Genomic DNA, 22,491 nt, shown 5'->3' with positions numbered 1-22,491 from the left:
GTTCAATTGTTCCTGCTTTTCAAGGGCTTTGAGGTGTGTCATTAGGTTATTTATTTGAAGATTTTGTCTTTCTTATGTGAGCACTCAGTGCTATAAATTTTCCTCTTAATACTGCCTTCAAAGTGTCCCAAAGGTTTTGATATGTTGTATCTTTATTTTCATTTGTTTCTAGAATTTTTTTGATTTCACCTCTTACATCTTCTATGACCCATTCTTCACTCAGAAGTGTGGTGTTCAGTCTCCACATGTTTATGTTGTTTCTCTGGCTCTTCTTATAGTTGATTTTTAGTTTCATTCCATTATGGTCTGAAATGATACAGGGAAGTGTGTAACATTTTTAAAATTTGCTAGTGCTTATTTTGTGTCCCAGGATGTGATCTATTTTGGAGATGTTTCTGTGAGCAGCTGAGAAAAATGTAAACTCTGCTGTAGTTGGGTGAAATATTCTATATGTGTCCAACAGGTCCATTTGGTTAATGGTGTTCTTTAGTTCTGAGTCATCTTTACTGACCCTTTGTCTGGAAGATCGGTCTAGTGTTGTGAGAGGTGTGTTGAAGTCTCCCAGTATTATTGTGTTGGGATTTATGTGTGACTTCATGTCACAAAGAGTTTGATTTATGAAAGTAGCTACACCTATGTTTGGGGCATAGATGTTGATAATTGATATTTCCTCTTGCTGGATTATTCCTTTTACCAGTAAAATGTGACCTTCTTTGTCTCTTCTAATAAGTTTGGGTTTGAAGTCTAACTTGTCTGATATCATAGTTGCTACTCCTGCTTGTCTTTGAGTTCCATTAGCATGGATTACCTTGCTCCAGCCCTTTACCTTGAGTTTGTTCCTATCTTTACTTGTAAGGTATGTTTCCTGTAAGCAGCAGATGGATGGATTCTGGTTTTTAATCCATTTTGCCACTTTATGTCTTTTTATTGGGGAGTTGAGGCTGTTTACATTCAGTGTGATTATAGAGAGATAATTTTTAATTCCTAACATGTTAAGATTTTATTTCTGTTTGAGATACTGTTTATTCTTCTTTGCTTAGTTGTCTGCTGGATGGGAAATCTTGTTTCTTTGGAACAACCAACTTTTAGTTTCACTGATTTTCTCTACTGTTTTTCTCTTTTACTTATTTTGATTTCCTAGTTGCTTTGGATTTAGTCTGTTTTTCTTTTACTCCTTCCTTCCTTCCTTCCTTCCTTCCTTCCTTCCTTCCTTCCTTCCTTCCTTCCTTCCTTCCTTCCTTCCTTCTTATTTTTCTATGTTACTGGGGATTGTACCAGGGGTGCTCTACCTCTGAGTTACATCTCTGGTTCTATTTTATTTTTTATTTTGAACAGGGTCTCACTATGCTGCTGAGAATCTTGCTAAGTAGATGAGGCTGTCCTCCAACCTGCAAGCCTCCTGTCTCAGGCTCCCAAGTACTAGGATTACAGGTGTGGCCCACCACATCTGGCTTTTCTAGTTTCTTAGGAAGAGAGTTAAAGCTACTGATTTGAGAGCATTCTCCTTCTTTAATGTAGATATTTACAGCTAGCATCCCTTTGAGCACTGATTTCACTGCCTCTCCTAAATATTATACTTTGTACATATGAAGGTATTTTCTAGTTTCCATTTTGATTTTTTTCTTTGTCCCATTAGTTATGTACAAATGTGCCGTTTTTGCATAATTGAGGATTTTCCAAATTTCCTTCTGTTATGGATGACTTCTGGTCTGTGCTGGCCGGACTCTGGCTCCCAGGTCAGTTGTCTTCTGGGTCTCTGTTTTCTGTAAATGACTGTTCTCTATCAACCTGCTCTTGTGCTAACTTTCCTTCGGAAGCTTAATTCAAAAAAGCAAAGGAAATGAGATCTCCATCAGATGTTCTATTGAGAATCCCATGCCATGCCATTCCCAAGGCCGAATCCTTCTCCCTTTATATCCACAGAAGGGAAGAATGGTCAGCTGGTCAGCAAATCTGAGAATTATTCAGCTAGCATCTTATATCCACGGTTACCTGCATACCTGGCCCAGTTGCAGGCTATTACTAGCCACTGAAAGTTTGCTATGTCAGAAGCACTTTAGTATTTCACAAATTTTGAGGTGTGTGTGTGTGTGTGTGTGTGTGTGTGTGTGTGTGTGTTACTGAGGATCTGGGCTCTGCCCCTAGAGTTATTATGTTATTTGAAAACAGAGTCTTGTTAAGTTGCTGAGAGCCTCACTAAGTTGCTGAGGCTGGCTTCGAACCTGCAATTCTCCTGTCTCAGCCTCCAAAGTACTGCAACTAAAAGTGTGTGCTACCATGCATGCCTGGCTACAAATCTTTAGCTCTAAGAAACTCAACTCTTTATAAAATGTCACTTAAATGAATTCACTTCGTATGGGTAAAATGAATAAACAGAAGCATAAATCAGGTATTTGCTAATTGTCCTGTTGAGCACCTACAGATGCTAGATAGAAATTCATTTTTAACTATAATATGCCTGAAACGTGTACACTCTCTGAGTAATAACCTATTTTTTGGTTGTCATATTTTAGAGTGTTCTGAAACACATCTGTGAGCTCAAAAATGATTCACAAGATAGTTTCAAGCCCTTCTGCCTGATATTTACTTGAGTCTTCTCTTAATCTGAGAATTCCTACTTGTCTTTTAAGACCACATTTGTGTTTATGTGTGTGTGTGTGTGTGTGTGTGTGTGTGTGTGTGTGTCTGTGTTACTGGGGATAGAACTCAGGGGCATTCTTCCTCTGAACTACACCCCCGGCCTAATTTTTTAATTCTTTATTTTAAAACAAGGTCTCACTGAGTTGCAAAGGGCCTCATTAAGTAGCCGAGGCTGTCCATGAACCTGGATCCTCCTGTCTCAGCCTCTCAAATGCTGGGATTACAAGCGTACGCCACCACGCCTGGCTTAAGACCACATTTAAATGCCACCTCTCCTGCTCTACCCTCAGTCCTAGGTCCAATACTATTCATCCTGCACTGAGCCATAGCGGTTCATTTCTGTGCCCATCTCCTTTCCACAGCTGTGGACCACCTAGCGGCTGACTCAAGGCTGAGATACCTACTCGTCTTCGTAGTTCTCCAGTATCAGCTCCCCATCCCAGCTGGCTCCAGCCAGCCCAGGGCCCGGCGTCCCAAACATCATGGATGCATAAACACCTGACCACCAGTGTGGCTGCCCTCCACTGCCAGTCACACCAGGAGCCCAGGCACAGGACAGAGCTTTCAGTGTCTAGGCGGCCATCTGAGTCCTTGCACTGGCAGTGGCTCAGGAAGCAGGACTGTAATGCTAGCTTCCTACCCAACTCACAGATTGTCTGCAGCTGGCCTCGGTACCCTGGGTGTCCACCAGCCTTGTCTGTCCAGCTTGGGGGCTCTCCTCACCACGCTGGCTCGATCCGGGCTAGTGTACAGTGGGCAACCGGCAACTATTTGCTGAATGAGTGAGCACAAGCCAAGCTGTTTCACTTCATTAAAGGGGGGTCGGAGCCTCTACCTCCCCTTTAAGCCTGTTTGACTTTACAAATGACACTTGGGGCCGGGCGTGGTGGCGCACGCTTGTAATCCCCGCACTTGGGAGGCGGAGACAGGAGGATCACGCAGGTTCAAAGCCAGCCTCACTGGCTTAAGAGAACCTGTTTCCAAATAAAAATATAAAAGAGGTCTGGGAGTGTAGCCCGGAGGTAGAAGGGTTTCCAGGAACCCCAGTACCCCCCCCCCACACACACACAAAGACACTTGGGTGTCTGATTTCACTCGGTACTTTTTGGCTAGGGTCACTATTGGGAGTATAAAGACTGAAGACAGATGGTTGGACCTTTGGGGCCACGGTAAGTAACTGACAAGAATAAGGAACAACTGCAGAGAAGAGAGGCGACCACAGGAGAGGACACAGGGACGCGCCGACCCACGCTCACACTGTGGAGAGGGCCATTTGGCCTGGGGAAACGGCTCCATGCACTTCATGAGGCCCCCAGTCATCACCCAGTGTCAGAGCCAAACACACAGGCAAGATGGTTGGTAAGATTCTGTGAAAGGACAGAGTAAGCCCCACACAATTTTACAGCCTTAGAGGGCATTGGTACATCAATATTTAGTTCAGTACCATGTTTAAAACTGGGACGGAGTCACCCAGAAAAGGTTAAGTAATATTCACCACTGTCAACGGGCTGCCAAGGACAAACACATTTCAGAAACATTTCTTTCTAAAAATGCAAGTTTTTATCACAGATGTCAGTTTAAAGTAATAAATTTCAGTTTTATAGATGCTAGGGGGCCACCTTATTCCCAGATATATCAGAGAGCTAAGGCATCTGGGACCCGTCGTCACACCACTCACTATGAACGGAAGCACCGCACAGGGCAGGTGGGGCAGGGACGCGGGGAGGGCCTGGCTGCCAAAGGGTCTTCAGGTAAGAACCGTCGAGAAGCAACTCTAAGGCGCCAGCCGGCACCTGAAGATATCATTTATACCTGATCACACCGGATCGCCCAGATTTCTGAGTGGAGCCTCACACCTCCTGCCATCTTAGCTACCCTTCTGGTTCCTGATCTGCGGTCCAAGCTTCGTGTTCATGATTCTTACTTTTCTGTTTAGTTTCTGGAGTCTTCTGTTTGAGCACATGCTGGCTAACTCTGGCTCTGCCCCCTGATCCTAGCCCTGACTCCCAGGCTGGCCCTAACACTCCCCTCTGGCCATTCTGGGATGGCGCTGTCTACCTTGGTCTTGTTTTACTTCTTGACTCTGCCAGGCTGTGACGGAAGGGCAGGCTGAATCCACATAATGATTAAGTATGCTGCACTGGGCTTTGCTATGCAACTGTTTTGAATATGACCTCCCCCCCCAAATACCCATCTTGTTTGAATTGGGCTCCCTTAGAGCTAGTGCTTCTGGACCTGACTTTTCTCTATCGAAAACGGTACGTACTAAGCGCAAGATACCCATACCCAAGGAGTAAAACAGCTCAATTCCTGGCTCGATAGATTCACTCCCAAATAGAAGTCCTACAAGTCAGATGTAAATGAGGATAAATAGATATATAGGTGCCATGAGACCCAAATTGGCAGGCTTACTCTTAAAAAGTCTTTTTAGAAGAGGTTCTCGATGTGAATATAGAGTTACTGAGGAAGCCAGCAGATTCTGGGCACTCTCCCCAGTAAGTCTAACTCAGTGATCAGGGCCCAGGATTCTGCATCTGTAATGAGTCTGAAGTAACTGCGATGCAGTTGGTCCTTGGGCTATTCTAGGAGGAACCTGCATCAGAGCCATGGAAGCCTGACACGCACGCGTGGCCAGCACAACGCGCACGGGCCTCTACCCGCCTTTCTTTGAGGCCAGCCTGGGCCTGGGGTCGGCTGGCTGACCTTCCCTGGTCCTCCTACTGCAGTGTCAGCTCAGTTCCAAAACCAGGCTGGCTTCAGGAAAGACTGTCAATTTCTCAAGTTTCCAAGAGGAAGATTATTTTAATATGATCTTAGAGTAAATGGGAATACTAAGTTAAACTTTTCTCTTGATGGAGAAAGAAACTATGGAAGAAAAAACACACACACACAAACCATACCATTTAAGTGGCACACGGCTTCACAGAATGTGGCCCTATGATAATTTCAAGTCTCCCGATTTCCCCCAAATGAAGCACATAAAATATTTTCCACTTACAGCAACCACTGCTACTTTAAAAATGGAATAAATGTCTCTATTTGATCCGGAAAACCGCCACATGAGCTCTCTAGCAATATGCATTTTATTGGGGAGGAATATCTGCACATGAATGTTCTGCCCAGGACCCTGGCAAACCGAGAAGAGTAAGCCCAGGGAATGCAGCGGGCTGTGCGTTTAATTGGGTGGGCCAAGTTTCCCTGGGCACTTCCCGAAGCAAAACTGAAGGGGGACCCCAGGAAAATCAGTTTAATTAGGAGGATTCTGGTGGGGATAGGATGCTTTTGGAATCTAAGATGACAGAAGATATTGGCGAGCTGTTAGATCCGGGAGGCCCGTCTGATATTTCAGATAATGGAGTCTCCATTTGTTTCAGGACGATGCCTTCATTTTGCACCAACATGGTTTATGGCTTGCAGGGGATATATGGACTGTCTGATGCAGCCATTAAGGATGTTAGAGCCCCATTCTTACTATTATTGTGATATGTATGTGTGTTTGTTTTTTTCCTAGGAGGATCTTTATTTTTTCTCCCAAATCTCATAACTGGTTATGCAGATGTTTAATTGAGAGGAATAACTATGAATTACGGTTTTTTTTTCTTTCAAACTTTCCTATCCGAATCATTTATCGCCATCCCTCTCTAGTTACAAGTGTTCTAAATATTAGAAAATTAAAAATTAAAAATAAATATTGCTAACAGGCAAGCCCAAGGCCAGACAAGCTCAGGTTTTAAAACATGTTAATGTTTCTCGAGGGCCTTGTATATCCTAACACGGATCACGTACAGAAGAAAAGAAAAAAGAAAAACCAGAATTTAAAGTCAGAATAAGATGTAGAACAAGTTAGTTGAGAAAGAAACACAGTAAGATTAGCTCCATGAAGGCACAGGGACAGTAGAACTGGATGGAGAACGATCAAGGTAAGTTAAAAGGTGAGAAAACTGGTTACAGTGGGATACACAAGAAGTCAGGGGTGTGTTCTCAAGGTGATGCCCAACTAGGAAACCAAAGCTGAACTGCTGGCCTGGGGCTCGGAGCCCTGTCTTCGCCCCGCTATGCTCTGAGTAGACAAAGCGAGGAAGGCAAATTCTATGTGCCTTACGTCTGCTGCTCAACTCCGACCTTGGCCTACTGAGTGACTTTACATATCTATTGTGGAAAAAGTGGCATCTCTTTAATTTCCAGCTCCCTCCCCATCTGGCCAGGGAGAAGGTCAATTAATAGGAGCGTGTTTTGTCTTTGGGGCCTCTGACACCCCTGAGGACCAGCCTGTCTTTGCCGGGGAAGCCTGGCCAGAACCAGGCGAAGAGGATTCAAGACAAGGCCAGTTCAGTAACACAGCTCAGAGCGTACAACACAACTTGCTCCGAGGATGTTGGGCATTGTGCTTCATTAGGAAACAAAATATAAGCTTTCCACACCATTAGGTATGACTTTAGGAGTGAAAGCACATAAGACGACGCCTCACCTCATCAACAATGCACTGCAGAAGCTGGAGAGGCTGCAACGGGAAAGAAGAGAGGAAGAAGTATTAGCCTCTGTGCAATATCTTTACAGTGGAGTGGAAAGAAAAAATCATTAATGCAATAAAATATAGCAAGATTAATCAACAACAGCAAACTCTTATAAAAACATTGATGCTCAGGATGTTCTATTATTTCTAATGGTACCTAATCTAATACAGGCAGTTAAAGGTTTGCATTTTCTTCAAAATGCAATTTGCTAAGTTTAAAACAAGGCATTCAAGCATGCAAAGGAAGCAGCCATCAGGAAAAAGAAAAGTGAATTTTTTTCTGAACTCATAAAGCTTACCATTAAAGATCCCTGGTTTTTCTGAATCTGAAAAAAGGCAATATGTAATTAGCATGTCATAATCAAAATGACTCACTTGGACACATTATGATCACTGAGAGAAAATTATTGCATTGCTGGTGGCAATTTGTGGGCATGTGTTAACACAATTTACATAATGAAAATACACAAATGTTAATAGCTCGCTTCTCATTTATAGGCGAAAGTCAGCAGAATGTTAATTTCACACAACACTCTTTAGTACCCTCCAGGTTGTATTAGAATAGGGAGAAAAACCATAATCCATTTCAAAAGGCTGTTTACGATTCAGATATAAATAATGTTTTATATTGCTAGATTGTGAACACTGGGCTTAATGTTGCAATCATTGCTAATGTTATGAAGCTCACTCTTTTTAAATTAAAAACCGATTTATTTAAAATTGAAATTAAATCATAGTCAGAAATTAGAATTTTGGATTCCTGCCAGTGTCTGCTCACAATCCCCTATTTTGTGAAGAAAACTTTAATTATGTGGTTGAAGTATTTGCTTCTAACTTAGGAGTGGGGTAGAAACTCCACCTTTTCCAAGGTTCCTTCTGTCTGTTCCCAAGGCAGCAAGGCTCGCTGGGAAAATCAGATTCATCAAATTGCACAGTGTTTTTTGGGGGGGAGTGAGAGCAGAGCCTGGCCAGGGCGCCTGTTCCAGATCAACAGGGAGGGCAGCTGCTCACATCCAACGTCGAGAGCCCACATCTCTTAGAAAGTCACCAGAATATGATAAGATTAGTAAAGTATCAACCTAGTAATTAAAATGTTAAACACTCCAATGCTTCCCTCAACGCCTACAGTTGTTATAAACTCAACGAAAATGGAGTCCAGGGCACTAAATTTCCTAGGTAGAAGAATTTCAGGAACTAGATATTACTATTGACAGATCACCTGTTTCCTGGGATGCATGAGCTCTAACCAGCTGATTAATTACAGGCAAATATATACACACGCATACTGTTTGTTTATTAGTGTACTGGGGGTGAATCCAGAGTCATTCTACCACCGATCTACACCCCCAGCCCTTTTTAGTTTTTATTTTGAAACAAGGTCTTGCTAAGTTGCTGAGGTTGGCCTCAAATTTGTGATTCTCCTGTTTCAACCTCCCAAGTAGTGAGATTACAGCCCTTATATGTTTTTTGGTTATTGTTTGTTTTTGCAGGTTTGGGGATGGAACCCAGGGGCATTCGACTTTTGAGCTACACCCCCTGCCCTATTTTTTATTCTTTATTCTGAAACCGGGTCTCACTGAGTTGCAAAGGGCCTAAGTAGCTGAGGCTGTCTGCAAACCCATATCCTCCTGTCTCAGCCTCCCGAATGCTGGGATTACAAGCGTGCGCCACCACACCCGGCTCTTGTATGCTTTTAATGGTACTTAAAAAGTTCTTTCACTTGGTCCATACTCTCACTTGGTCCATACAACCGCCGGAGGTACGCAGAGATGACCATCTCTACTCTGTGAAAACCAGGGCTCCCAGAGCAGGGGGCAGGCCAGGCTTGCTGGGCCAGGGCTTTTCCAGTGCTCCTATCCCTCTAGCATCTGCATTAGGCCTGGCCATGATCAACACATTACTGAAGAAAATGCTGAGCTTGCAAACACATGTACTTGGCACATTATAGTTGATAAGTATCAGTGTTGGTGTGTGGGCCTATAGATTATGAGCAGCTATGTTCATGAGAGCCTCCACTTAGAACCTGAGTGTTTGAAACGATACTCGCCCGTGTTCTGTCAACTGACCACACTCCCACGCAATGCTTCCTCCTGTCACCACTCCTGAGGCCTCTGTCCCAGGCTGAGTGGCTCCTAGCCTATGTTGATAGACCCTGCTTGCTGTTGCTCTGAATTACTGTTTCTTCCAGTTTCTCCAGTCAATGAGATTTCCACACAAGGCCACATGGGAAAGGCTTCTACTGGGAGGGGAGGCAGAGCTGTTCACCAACCCCCCCCCCCCAGGGCAGTTAAGGAACTGAGTTATAAGCCACATCCACTTAAAAAAAAAAAACCTTGAAGCTGGGCATGGTGGAGTATGCTTGTAATCCCAGCATTTGGGAGGCTGAGGCTGGAGGATCACGGTTCGCAGACAGCCTCAGCTGCTTAGTGAGGCCCTTTGCAACTCAGTTAGACCGTTTCAAAATACAGAATAAAAATTAGGACTGGGGGTGTGGCTCAGAGGTAGAATGCCCCTGGGTTCTATCCTCAGTACTGCAAACAAACAAACAAACACCAAAAAAACCACACCAGAAAAAACCCCAAAATACAATACAAAACAAAACAAACAAACAAAAATCTTGAAAAACCCAGGTGACCTCTATGATATGAAACATCTCTGGTGTTTTATTTTTTCCACGCGTACATGGGTACTCCCCTACCCTCATGGACTTAGTAAGATAAAACTGCTTCAACAGGACAACTATTTGTAATGAGCAAAAAATCAGAAATCCATTTTTTTTTACGTCAAAGAGAATACTTTTCACAAATTTCCAACAGTCAGGGGATTGCAACCTTCTCTGAGGAAAACATGTAACAAAAATTCTCAAAGTAAGCCAGGCGTGGTGGCGCACGCTTGTAATCCCAGCATTCGGGAGGCTGAGACTGGAGGACTGCGGTTTGCAGACAGCCTCAGCTACTTAGTGAGGCTCTCTGCAACTCAGTGAGACCCTGTTTCAAAGTAAAGAATAAAAAATAGGGCTGGGGGGTGTAGCTCTGAGGTAGAATGCCCCTGGGTTCCATCCCCGGTACTGCAAAAAAAAAAAAAAAAAAAAAGAAAACAAAACCTCAAAGCTATTTTCAAATGAATGTAGGTAGGCATACACTTGGAAAGATTGTCCCTGGGAACATGGTTGTGTACACAGAAGGAAATGAAGGAAATGCCCTTGTGAACCATTATCTTCAAGAAGGGCCTCGCCTTGTCCTATCCTGTGTGTCCAACTTAAAGACAACTCACACTTGGACTCTTTGAACACTTGGTATTTACTGCAAAAGGAAAACAGCACCAGAGTCTTTTTTATGACCTTGTAACTATCCTGGTTTGCCCGTGTTTTTAAAGAGAGATGTTGTTACCAGGCTTTATTGTATGCTTTTGATAGCAACATATTACATGAAATCATCTTCATAAATTTTGTATTAAGGTAGCAGTGGCAGTACCTGAAATTGATTCAAAATGCTTAAGATACTCAATTACTTTTTAACACTATTACACAATGAAATGACTTATATCTTCTATATCACAAGAATTTGATGATGCAACATCGTTGTAATTGATTCATTTTCTCAATTAAATAAAGCTACTGTGCTTTTCTTTATATGAATGCCACAACGACTATAGAGTCAGATGTATTATCATCCTTTTCCTGTCCCAGATATATTGCCTTAAAGGCTGGATTCTGTTCCACTGTTAATTCCACCAGAAAATTTAATGCCACAGCCCTATTTTTCAAATTCTGAACTGCCAGGCACTCGGCTGTATTTATATTAGGCATATTTTTCACTGCTAAAGCCTTTGTTGTTTACCTTTTTCAAGATCATATTACTGCATGGGCACAGCCACCATAAAACAGATCTAAACGGAGTCAACCCCCAGTCACTGCCTCTGTTTTTGCACACAGTTCATGAAAAAGTGAAGCCCCTCGTTTTATAGCACATTAAAAGTGGTGCTAAGGGTACTCAATATAAAATGTTAGCTTCATGAACGCCTATCTTTATTCTGGGTCTGCCTTTCCAAGTGCCTGGCTGTGCGAGCAGAGTTCAGAGGAACGCAATAATATTGTTAGGGCTGACGTATTGCCCGCACCTCGCAACATATGAAATGCTGTTTATAACTAACTTGTCCAAGCCCACAGTCCTGCTGGTACAGTTTGCTCACGTTGAGCAGTTTCTATGTTTTAACTAGTACTTTGGGACAATGGGCAGAACAATAACGGCTCGAGACACGCACTCTGCTAATCAGTCTCTAGAACTAGCAGGGTTTTGATCCACTAATTAGATGAACCTTTTCTCTCTTCTGGGCACAACTCTATTTCTTTTATCCGCCGTTCGATCCAAGATTTAAAGCCACACTAACGAGAGAGCTGAGCCTCATTCCGAGACAAGAATGACCCTAATGTGTTTAAATGGGGAAGAATGACTTCATAAGGGGCAGCCTCAAACACCAGTTAGGTTTTTCTGTTATGATATTTATTGTACATGTCTTTGCAGGGACCATACAGTTGGCAATTAGGAAATCTTCTATAAGGTGACACATGACTTTAGAAAATAATTCTGCAAAGGGAATTACCTATGCAAAAGTTTGCTTATGGGGCCTCAACTATTTAGTCAATGGTGTTGGTGATTAAAAAAAAAAAGCAATTTCTCTATGATTTTCTCTCTGCAGAGGTACTTTTTGCATACGATAGTAGTATAGACCTCGCTACCAGCCCTTTTACATTATATTCAGAGGCACGATCACAAAACGAAAATGAATCCACCTATGTAACTCAGAGAAGACACCGGCGATAGCTCTCATTTTCTCTTTTACTCTCTGAAGTTATGGCTTGCCCTGCAGCTCTTGTCTGAGAGATTTATGTGTGACCTAGGTCAGATCTTCCAATATCAGTTGACAAATTTTCTCTTTACATATTTACTGCTTTTCAAGCTTGTGTTATTTTCTTTTAAATAGGAAAAAGAAATATCAAATTACATTGTGTGGCTGGAATTTTTAAAGAATATCGTTTCCCTTTGTCATGCTATCAGCCTTATATTCTAGCTTCCAGTGTTGAACTCTATTCTTTTTAACTTCAAGTTTTAGAAACTATAGCCATTTCCCAAAGACTATCTTTTTTCAAAATCGCTGCGCACACTAAGCTATGACCCTGGCTAAATATCAACAGGGGTTATGGTAAACTGGACTTTCATGTCCTAGATGAAGACCTATGACCTAAAGGACTTTTCAATGTAAAGGACCTCAGACATGTTCTAGCTCCATCTGCTCACTTTGCCATTAAGGACACTGAGGCTGGAACGGTGTCCAGGGCCACAGAGACAGCTGAGCTTGGCCTGCCGGCTGGCTTAAAAAACTACAGGAAATGCGTGGGCCTGGGAACCAGAAGGCCCCAGGATCGAATCCCCATGGCCTCAGGAAACCCCTCTCTTCAACCAGGGCTCAGTGCTGTCATCTACAAAGGATGAACCAGAGGAGCCAAAGGGTCCTTGAGGGCAGAGCTTCTCACTCAGGACTTTCCCACCCGAGGGAGAAATGGCACCAAGCATCAGCACTGTCGTGGGGACTAAGACTCAGGGATGTACCAACTCCATCCCATCATGAACGTGCAAAAGCAGATGGTCCAAACCTCAAGACTTCAATAAGAAAAAAAGCAAAAACAGTGCCTCAAGGTTTATACACATTGCCTGGTACCAACTTAAGAGCTTCCAAATGATGATTTTTTTTTTTTTTTTTTTGGGGGGTGGTACTGGGGATGGAACCCAGGGGCCTTCTACCTCCGGGCTACACTCCCAGACCTATTTTATATTTTATTTGGAAACAGGGTCTCTTAAGCCAGTTGAGGCTGGCTTCGAACCTGCGTGATCCTCCTGCCTCAGCCTCCCAAGTGCAGGGATTCCAAGTGTGAGCCACCACGCCTGGCTCAATGACGATTTTTTAAGAACTAGAACAAGATTTACTCTAACTGTATATGAGGATGTTGATAAAGTGATGTTTTCTGAATGTAATATGAGACATAGTAAGTGGATAGTGTACATTACTTCTAACAATGCGACATGGGTGGGCATAGTTCAGTGCCATTATCCTATCTCCCTGCCCATCAGCTAAGTCCTTGTTCACCTTCTTATCACACCTGAGTCTATTAGTATACCTTGTATAAGGTCCAAACAAAAATGAGTCTTAGGAAGACTGGGTGGGTCCCTATGACCCCCACAGCCTAAGATCACACACAGCCACCATCTTAGCCACATCTCAGACACCAGCTGAGGTGCTGTGTTCAGGAGTGAGCAGTTTTGAAAAGAGAAAACTATATATCCGCGAATGTAGCAAGCAGCTAGGTGGGAGAGGAAGACCGTAAGGTGCCGAGAGGAAGGCACTGATCAGATGGGACCAGACAGAAGGTCGCGGCAGCCATAAATTACATCACCTGGCTCTGGCTCCTTCCTGAGTATCAAGGACGATGATTTTCACACAAAACACAGCAGCTGGAGCATCAAGTGCAAGGTAACATTACTCATCTGCTGGGTCTGCCGGCCAGTGCGCAGGAGGAAAGCAACCTGCTGCCAGTCCACACTCCTTCCCCCTTCGTGTATTTAAAACTGACACAGCTCATGTCCTTCCCCACCTGTGTGCACGGGAGCCACGGTGAATCTTCCTCCGGGCACATGTACATTTTAATTTTGTGACCTGAATTTTATGGGAAAAGCGAGGGCTTGCGATTGTGATTCAAAATAATCAATGTGTATAACGTAATTAATTTTTTCCTTAATGGAACAAGCTTTGGCCAAAGAGTTCATGAAGTGCCTCTCTTTGGAAGATTTTGGACATTTGTTGTATCAAATTTTTCTTCTTTCTTTGTTCCAAAGAAGGCTAGCCTTATTTCAGAATCCAATATAAAAATATCAGTCATAGCTGGGTGTGGTGGTACGTGCTTATAATCCTCCAGTACTAGGGAGGCTGAAACAGGAGCATCACAGGCTCAGCCTCAGCTGCTTAGTGAGTCCTCTGCAACTTAGCTGGATCCCATTTCAAAATAAAGAATGCAGAATAGGGTGGGAGGTGTAGTTTGGAGGTAGAATGCCTCTGGGTTCAATCCCTAGTAACACACACACACACACACACACACACACACACACACACACACAATCAATTGTAGCTGGGTATGGTGGCCTACATCTGTAACCCCAATATTTAGGAGGTTAAGACAGGAAGGTTGCAAGTTGGAAACCAGTCTCAGCAACTTAGCAAAACTCTCAGCAAGTTAGGGAGACCCTGTTTCAAAATTAAAAACAGGCTTAGCATAATGGTACATGCCTGCAATCCTAGTGCTTGGGAAGCTGAGACAGGATGATCAAGGCCAGAAAAATTAAAAATAAAAAGAGCTGGGTGTAGCTTAGAGATATAATGCCCCTGGGTTCAATTCTCAGTTACGCACACATACAATTTTGTGTGTGGAGGTGGTGAGAGGGCTTGAGGGGAGAATGTTGCTTTTCTTCTGAAGACGGGCCTATTGACTGTCCAACTCTTTATGGTCAAATAAATCTGCTACAGCAAAGTTTTAATGTGTGTCAAAACGTCTGGCAGGGTTTTCTGGAGCTTTGTTCTATTTTCACCTCTCTTAGCTTAAATTCTCCTGTCGGAGAATCCAGAGTGATGCTAGAGGCCACCTTAGTCCAATTCTTCACCCAAGGTAGAAGTTCAATTTATAATATTCTAGACAGACAAGCATCTTGTCTTTGCTAGAAGACTTCCAATGATGGTTTCCCAATGACTGGACAGCTTGGGCAGCTTACATGTTAGAAGGCTCTTTATTATTTTAGGGCCAAATATTTTTTCCTATAAGATGTGCCTGTGATTTTGCAGCTGTGTGCATAAAGCTAATGTCAGCTCCTGAGTTACCTGAAGATACTTGCCACATCTTCACAATGCTTCCCCTCCTGAATAAGTGCTCCTACTTTCTTCTTTATGACCAGCTATAATTTTGGGCACCCTCTGTCTTCCCCTCTTACTGCTCCAACAATATTTCCTGACCCTGAGCGGCCCATACTTATCCTGGCAAGATGAATACGGTTCTGGCCTAAGTCAGTCAGTGCCATAGAAATCCCCTGGCCTGGGAGTTAGTCTACCCCCTCAAACTGAGTCTAGGGCCTTTGGTTGCCTGTGTGGAAAAGGGACCCACTCTTCCTCCCTCTAGCAGGAAGCAGGTCACCCCAAGAATCCCCACAGCCACTCTTGGTTTGTGAAGGGGAGTCTACCAAGAAGAGAGCTGAAGGTCACGTGCGGGGTCAAGTTCTAAAACCTCCAAGAGCAGGCCTTCCACCCACTCGTGAGCTAATGAGTTCTCTTACAGCGCAGGCCACTTCGAGCGGGGGTTTCTGGAAGCTGCCTGCAGGATCCAGGCATGATTTCCCAGTCTCCACTACTTCTATCACCTTGCTCTGACTGTGTTTCCATCCCCATGCAGCTGTCCCCTTATTCTGGGGGTAAGTTCCAAGACCCCCAGTGGGGGCCTGAAACTGCAGATGGCACAAAACCCTATACACTATGTTTTCTTCTCTCTCTCTCTCTCTCTCTCTCTCTCTATATATATATATATATATATATATATATATATATATATGATAAACTTTCACCTTTCCACCTAAAGGAATCTCTTTGGCTTCTCAGTGGCTCATGAGAATGGGCCAGCATCACCAGCCTTGTGCTTTGGGGCTTCTGTTAAGTAAAATAAGAGTTACTTGCACACGAGCACTGTGATAGCACGTCAGTAATCTGATCACCAAGACAGTTACCAAGGGACGGGCAGTGCATACAATATAGATAGGCTGCTAGACAAAGGGATGATTCCCCTCCCGACGGGACACCATGAGCTGGCCTGGGATTTTATCCTGTTCCTCATAATGGTATGCAATTTAAAACTTATGTTCTGGAATTTTCCATTTAATATTTTTGGACCGTGGTTGACCACAGACAGGAAACTGAAACTGCGGAACGCAAAACAGTGGGTGAGGGGGGCAACTTTATGTTTCTTATAAAGCACAGCCCCCAAACCTGTAGTGAACACATGCTGTGCCTTGCCTGGCTTAGGTCCCTTTGCTCAATTCACTGCACACTACATAGCAGAAACTTAAGAAGGTTAAAAGTACATTCACATTTTTGGGGGTGGAGGATAGTGGGGATTGAACTCAGAAACCTTCTACCTCTGAGTTATACTCTCAGCCCTTTTTACATTTTTTAAAATTTTGAACCAGGGTCTCGCTAAGCTGCTGAGGCTGGCTTGCACCCTGAGATCTTCCTGTCTCAGACTTCTAAGTACTAGGATTATAGGTGTTGGCACCACACCCAGCTTACCTAACTGGCTCAACTAACTGAGTAAAGTTTTTCTTTTTGGTGCTGTCCTTCTGTTTTTTCCTGTCTCACATCGGCACAGTATTTAAGTCAAAATGAGCGGATGATTAAACCAACCACCAGACCTGGACAAGTTAGAAGCTGCTATCTGTTGCCTCTCCCCAAGACAGAAACATACCATGGCATTTTGCTTGTTTGGCTGACGAGGGGCCTGTCCAGCAAAGATGCAGAATCTCAGGCTATTGGTGTCTTAGAGGATCTTAAAGGGTCTACTCCAACTTAACTCCTGCCTGATCAGATCCTCCCTTCACTGCACCCCACGCACCAGAGCACATCTGAGTTCATCTGGAGAAGGGGGCTCACTGTCTCCTGACCCTTGTCCCATTTCTCCCCTCCTGACATTACAAGTCTGCACCTTCTCTAAAGATGACTACCACATCTCAGAAGTGCTTACCCTTAGTGGTGATGCTGGCAGGGTCGGGTGGGAGTATGGGGTGGAAGTAAAGAAGGGACAAAACAATTGATGGAAAGCCTTGGGATCTGAGTGGATTTTTGGTTCCTTCTGATTGCAAAATGTCGTGCCAACATGTAAAAAAGTAAACTTGAACTAAATGATTGCTTTGCCAATTTCATATATGTTTATCAAGTACTTACTCTATGCCAGGCAATGTATTAGACTCTAGAACCTCAAAGACAGATAAGATATAACTGTTGGCCCTCAAAAAAATGCCTTACTTAAGACCCCTGAAGCTTAGCAGAGCTAAGACCTCAGCACAGGGCTTGCACTCTCCCCTGAATGTCACTTAGTGTTTGGACAAAAAATATAGTTCTCTGAGTTGTGCTTTCTTCCCTTAGAGCTCCACAGATTTTTCTGAGACATTTCCCCGCACCCTCAGCCTCCAGATAATATTGTAGGCAATGAAAGAAAGGTGGTTTCATGGGCCAAGGCTCCATATATCAATGCATTTTTTTTTTAACCACCATCTATCTGACCACATTGTTTAGCTGGCCAAGTTCTTGAAATAAGTCACAACTGCAGACAATATATGGTTCATCAGGGATGAAGAGGGAGGATCCTGAAACAGTCACACACAGCCTTGTTGATTAACATGTACCTTATTGGCTTGACTGTAAAAATTCAAAATAGATGTAAAGAAAAGAAGGTATGGCTCTAGAAAGAACAGGATTCAGTTTGGCTTTTGTTCCAGAATTTCCAGTTCATTCCTTTCACGCTCTGATATAGGTAAATCAGGATTTGATAAATTCCAGAGGAGTATACAGCAAGAGTTGGCCCAGCACTTTTCATACTCTGTGTACCAAATAACTCTTGGTTCAAACAAGATTTTATATGCATGCATTAAAAAAAACATGAGCAGGTAGAAGCAGAGCTGCTCCTGCATTTGTGCATGCGTGCGCCCACGTGAAGAGGTGGAGGGTGAATCCTCATCTCCTCTGCGCACTCTCTTCCCATCAGTCTGCAAATCACTGACCTGGGACGCCTTTGCCACCTTTTAGGTGAGGAGACTGAGGTCTGAAAAGAAACAGGGTGGAACAGCTAATAAGTGAAGCCAGGACAAGAACTCAGGTTAGCGCTCTGGGGATTGTTTGGGTGGAAACCACACAGTGACTTTGACCCCTACGTGTTAAGACTGCTATTTGCTGGTCCAGTCCCCTCTGCCCCGAGACACTAAGTGTTTCCAGCTGCCTGGCTGCCCAGGAGGCACAGAGCTGCCCAAAGAGCAGGGGCTGGAGGGAGCCTCTGGCCATGCACTGTGTTTTATTTACAGAATTTTACCAAACTAGAACTAGACCTAGAGTCACAGTTTCCTCTGGGCCAAAAGGGTGCTCTCTGCGACCTGTTTCTAAACAGCAAACAAGACAGGCTTCATTTCCCCTGCTGGCCTTTCCTCTTCTGAGCCTGCAGGCCCGACTCCTTCCACAGCACCATTCCATCCCCCGGTTTCCTTTCCTTCTCCCCGGGGTCACTATCCGCAACTCTTGATGGCTGCCTCAGTTTCCCACAGCTCCTCGGAGGTGACCCCCGGGTTCTGGGTGTAAACTGCCTCCGTCCCTGGCTCCTGGTGGTCCTTGGGACCTCTCTTCACCTGGTGTGAAGAGCCCTAAATCTCCAGTCCTGATTTCATGAGCTCTTTGCTCCTCTGAGGCAACACACTGATTTCTCAATGAACTTAGTGTGTTTGTTTTATTGGCACTAAAGAGGGCTGGGTTCTTAGCATCAATAAAATTTTAGTTGAGAAAGAATTCCCAACCCCTCAGGCATTAATCCAAAACTGTTTAATATCTAAAATGGTATGCTCAAACAAAGCTTGGCCAGGTCTGTCCTCTTTAGCTTGGATGCCAGTAAGCCCCTACCCCACATCTACCCAAGTTTTCATTTTTCATTTTTTTTTGAGGTACTGGGGATTAAACCCACCACATTCTACATCTGAGCTACACCCCCAGCCCTATTTTTTTTTTATTCTTTATTTTGAAACAGGGTCTCACTAAGTTTCTGAGGGCCTCATAAGTAGCTGAGGTTGGCAGCGAACCTGCGATCCTCCTGTCTCAGACTCCCAAGTACTGAGACTATAAGCATGGGCCCCCATGTCCGGCTCTACCCAAGTTTTCTATGTTGAATGGTAATAAGCAAGACACTGGAGTGCTATAAAAGTTGATGACTCTGTTGCTGCTGCTACTACCGTTGCCGAGGACCTTCCTCCCAGGGATCCATACCCAGTCAAGTCACCTGGCAGGTGCAGAGCATCCTGGGACAGTCATTTCCACCTTTGGAGACACAGCTGAGCGGATGGCAGTGGAGAATAAGAATGGCCATTTGGGCTCAGAACCTCTGAGCGCCTCTTCTACCCTTTCCCTCACCATCCTCCCGAGAGAAAACACAACTCAACGGAGAGTGAGAGGGACCAACCCTGCTGCTGAACACCTGTGACGGTGTGTGTCTTTCAACGCTGTGGCCTCCCATCTCCTCCTCTGTGGAATAAGAGTTAGGCCAGATCATGTAAGGTCTCTTAGATCCTGGAATTCTGGGATTCCATGAAGTAGCAGACTGTACCAATGAATCTCAGGGGGACGTGGCAGGCCTCCGCCACAGGGTCTAAGAGGGCGAGAAGAGGGCACCGTCACTGCTTGGACATCCATGCAGACTGGATGCCGCTGTTTTAAACTTCAATCTTATTTATAGGCCAAATTGATTATTTAAAACTTGTAAAAGAATCACGATCCCTGTTACTGAACTAAAAATGACTAGAATCTGTGCATAATCCTATATATTATATTTGTGATTGTGAGTGATAAATTGTAACTCAAAATGGAAGGACTGTAAAGGAAGGCTCTTGTGGGATCAGAAAGGTAATTCATTTCAGTCCTACCTGGCGTGAGACACGGTCATATATTTTCAGAGTAACACAGGTAAATCCCTGAAGTGCTTTCTGGAAATATAAATAATACTACTATTACCTTGCTCTTGTTTACCAGCCTATGTTTTTCAAAGAGCTCTCTCAGGCCTTGGCTCATTTGATCCTGACAATTCCTCCCCAGTGGTCTAGAAAATGTCCTATGATGTGCCAAGTCAAATTTACAGGGTGGCAGGGAAGCTCTCAGAGGCACGCGCCAACTGCCCTCAGGGGCGAGGGCTGCAAAGGCAGAAAGTTCCAACCTCAGACCGGGCACCTCAGACATTACGAAATCCTCGAACCCACTTCCTCATCTGGTCTCTGGCGCTCTACCTGGATGCGTGTCCTCCCTCCTCTCTCCCCTTTCTTCCTTTTGCTGCTGCTTTAAAATTTAGGTAGGGGTCTGGATTCAATCCCAAGCAACACACACACACACACACACACACACACACACACACACACACAAACACCCCTTACCTACAGGAATTGCTAAACTAACATGAATGCGTGTGTGTGTGTGTCCCTATTGAACACACTGTAAGGATGCTGGATGCAGCTCCCTAGTTTAGACTTTGCCTCTTACCGGGTGCCTCCCTGCGTAATGTGAGCGCCTAGGCTGTTCTCCCCACCCTTGTGGACTCAGCACCTGAGCTCAAGCATCTCCTGCCCTGTGAAAACTTCTTGGCTTCCTCCAGTACGCTGACCCTCCCTCTCAAGCTGCAGCCAGAGTCCCAGCTCCCCGGGCCTCCTCTGAATTCAGCTGCAGTTGCTCATTTTGTGTTTCTCTTCCCACTGAGTTGGGGTCTTTGGAGCAGGGACGGCCTCTGTTTCGTTCTGTGCTCCTGGTGCTTAACACAGTGCTGGCACAAAATAGATGCTCAGTGACAAATATCGAGTTGAGATGCGTGTCATATAGTAGTTTAGATGGTGCTACGAAACCAGGTCAACCTGGGCTGGGTGCTTAAAAAACAAAGACAGGCATTGCTGGGCACAGTGGTACAAACCTGGAATTCCAGTACTTGGGAGGCTAAGACAGGAAGATCATAGGTTTGAGGCCAGCCTCAGCAATATAGTGAGACCCTCAGCAGCTTCAAAAGACCTGTATCAAAATATCAAAATTAAAAAGGCTGGGGATGTAGCTCAGAGGAAGAATGGCCCTGGGTTCAAGTCTCAATCTCTCAAACTCTCGCTCTCTCTCTCACACACACACACACACACACACACACCCCAGCCATTCCTAATCTGGTTGGCTAAGTACATACCTCAACTAAAGTATTAACAGGTAATTTACATTTAATGGAAAATTTCTAAGCTACTTATGCTTTGTGGATAACTTATCTCCCATTTTTGCTCTATTTTAAGGACAAACTAGAAAATCATTTTCTGTCTTTGGCAGAGGCAAAGCAAATAAAATGATGAGGCCTCTGGATAGGTTTGAGATGGTTACTGGGAGAAGGATTTGGCACTGGTAATTTAAAAATTCCTCAGAGCCAGGTGTAGTGGCACATGCTTGTAATCCCAGCATTTGGAAAGCTGAGACAGGAGGATCGAGATTTGCAGATAACCTCAGCTACTTAGTGAGACTCTTTGCAACTCAGTGAGACACTTTCAAAATATAGAATAGCCGGGTGTGGTGGCGCACGCTTGTAATCCCTGTGCTTGGGAGGCTGAGACAGAAGGATCACGCTGGTTCGAAGCCAGCCATGCTGGCTTAAGAGACCCTATTTCCAAAAAAAATTATATATATATATATATATATATATATATATATATATATATATATATGAGTGTAGCCCGTAGGTAGAAGGGTTTTCAGGAACCCCAGTACCACACATACACACACACACACACACACACACACACACCCCAGAATAAAAAATAGGGCTGGGGGTGTAGCTTAGAAGTAGAATGGCCCTGGGTTCCATCCCCAGTACCACAAAATAAAATATGAATAAAATTAAGTGTAAAAACTAGTATTTTGACATTGGCATTTGAATAGTGTTTAATGTTTTTAAATAGTTTAAAGAACATCAGTTTTCTACTCTATTATAAAACAAATACTCTATTCAGAGCACAATTTATTAGTACAAAATAAATGAATGTTTAAAAGACAATCTGTCAATTGGAAAAAAAAAAAAAACAAGCGCTACATTAAAATAGGTTTCCAAGCCAAGTTAAAGAAAATATTTTCTCCTTGACAAGTTGCTTACATTTAAATGAAAACAGGGCAAATTTGGTCAATAATATGGATTGCATATAATAAAAAGGACCTTAGATCATGTTAATACAAGGATCAGAAGGTAGTAACTTCAATTAAAACCACCCAATTATTTAGCAAACTTTCAGCTACAGCAAATAAATTAATCTGTTTTAAATGAAAGTGCTCAGACGAGTCGCTTTTTGACCTATGAGTGAGTCTCACGAGCAGTAAAATCAAGCAAGATTCTGCTGAAGCAAAGCCGAGTCCCCCAATCAAGCACACGACATTAGTGGCCGAAAAGCATTTGCAAAACATATTTCCTTGGCTGGTAGCAGGGGACTTGGAAGCAAACGCCA

The 22,491-nt window shown here is 43.9% G+C and overlaps 1 protein-coding gene across 3 annotated transcripts in view; it reads right to left on the bottom strand.

Moving 5' to 3' along the window:
- Positions 1-22,491, bottom strand: part of MAP2K5 (mitogen-activated protein kinase kinase 5) — a gene marked incomplete at both ends in the record, with an annotated part of 273,181 nt that overhangs the window by 64,077 nt on the left and 186,613 nt on the right. For 2 of the 3 annotated variants that reach the window (XM_080690438.1, XM_080690440.1), the window contains 2 exons: positions 7,109-7,141; positions 7,453-7,479. In XM_080690438.1, coding sequence (XP_080546564.1) covers positions 7,109-7,141; positions 7,453-7,479 — 60 coding nt within the window. The remainder of the gene's footprint in view (positions 1-7,108; positions 7,142-7,452; positions 7,480-22,491) is intronic. The other variant, XM_080690439.1, reaches the window with a different exon arrangement.

This window comes from Muscardinus avellanarius, assembly GCF_963383645.1.
Source record: "Muscardinus avellanarius genome assembly, chromosome: 3".
Lineage (NCBI taxonomy): Eukaryota > Metazoa > Chordata > Mammalia > Rodentia > Gliridae > Muscardinus > Muscardinus avellanarius.
This window is presented reverse-complemented; position numbering and strand designations above follow the sequence as displayed.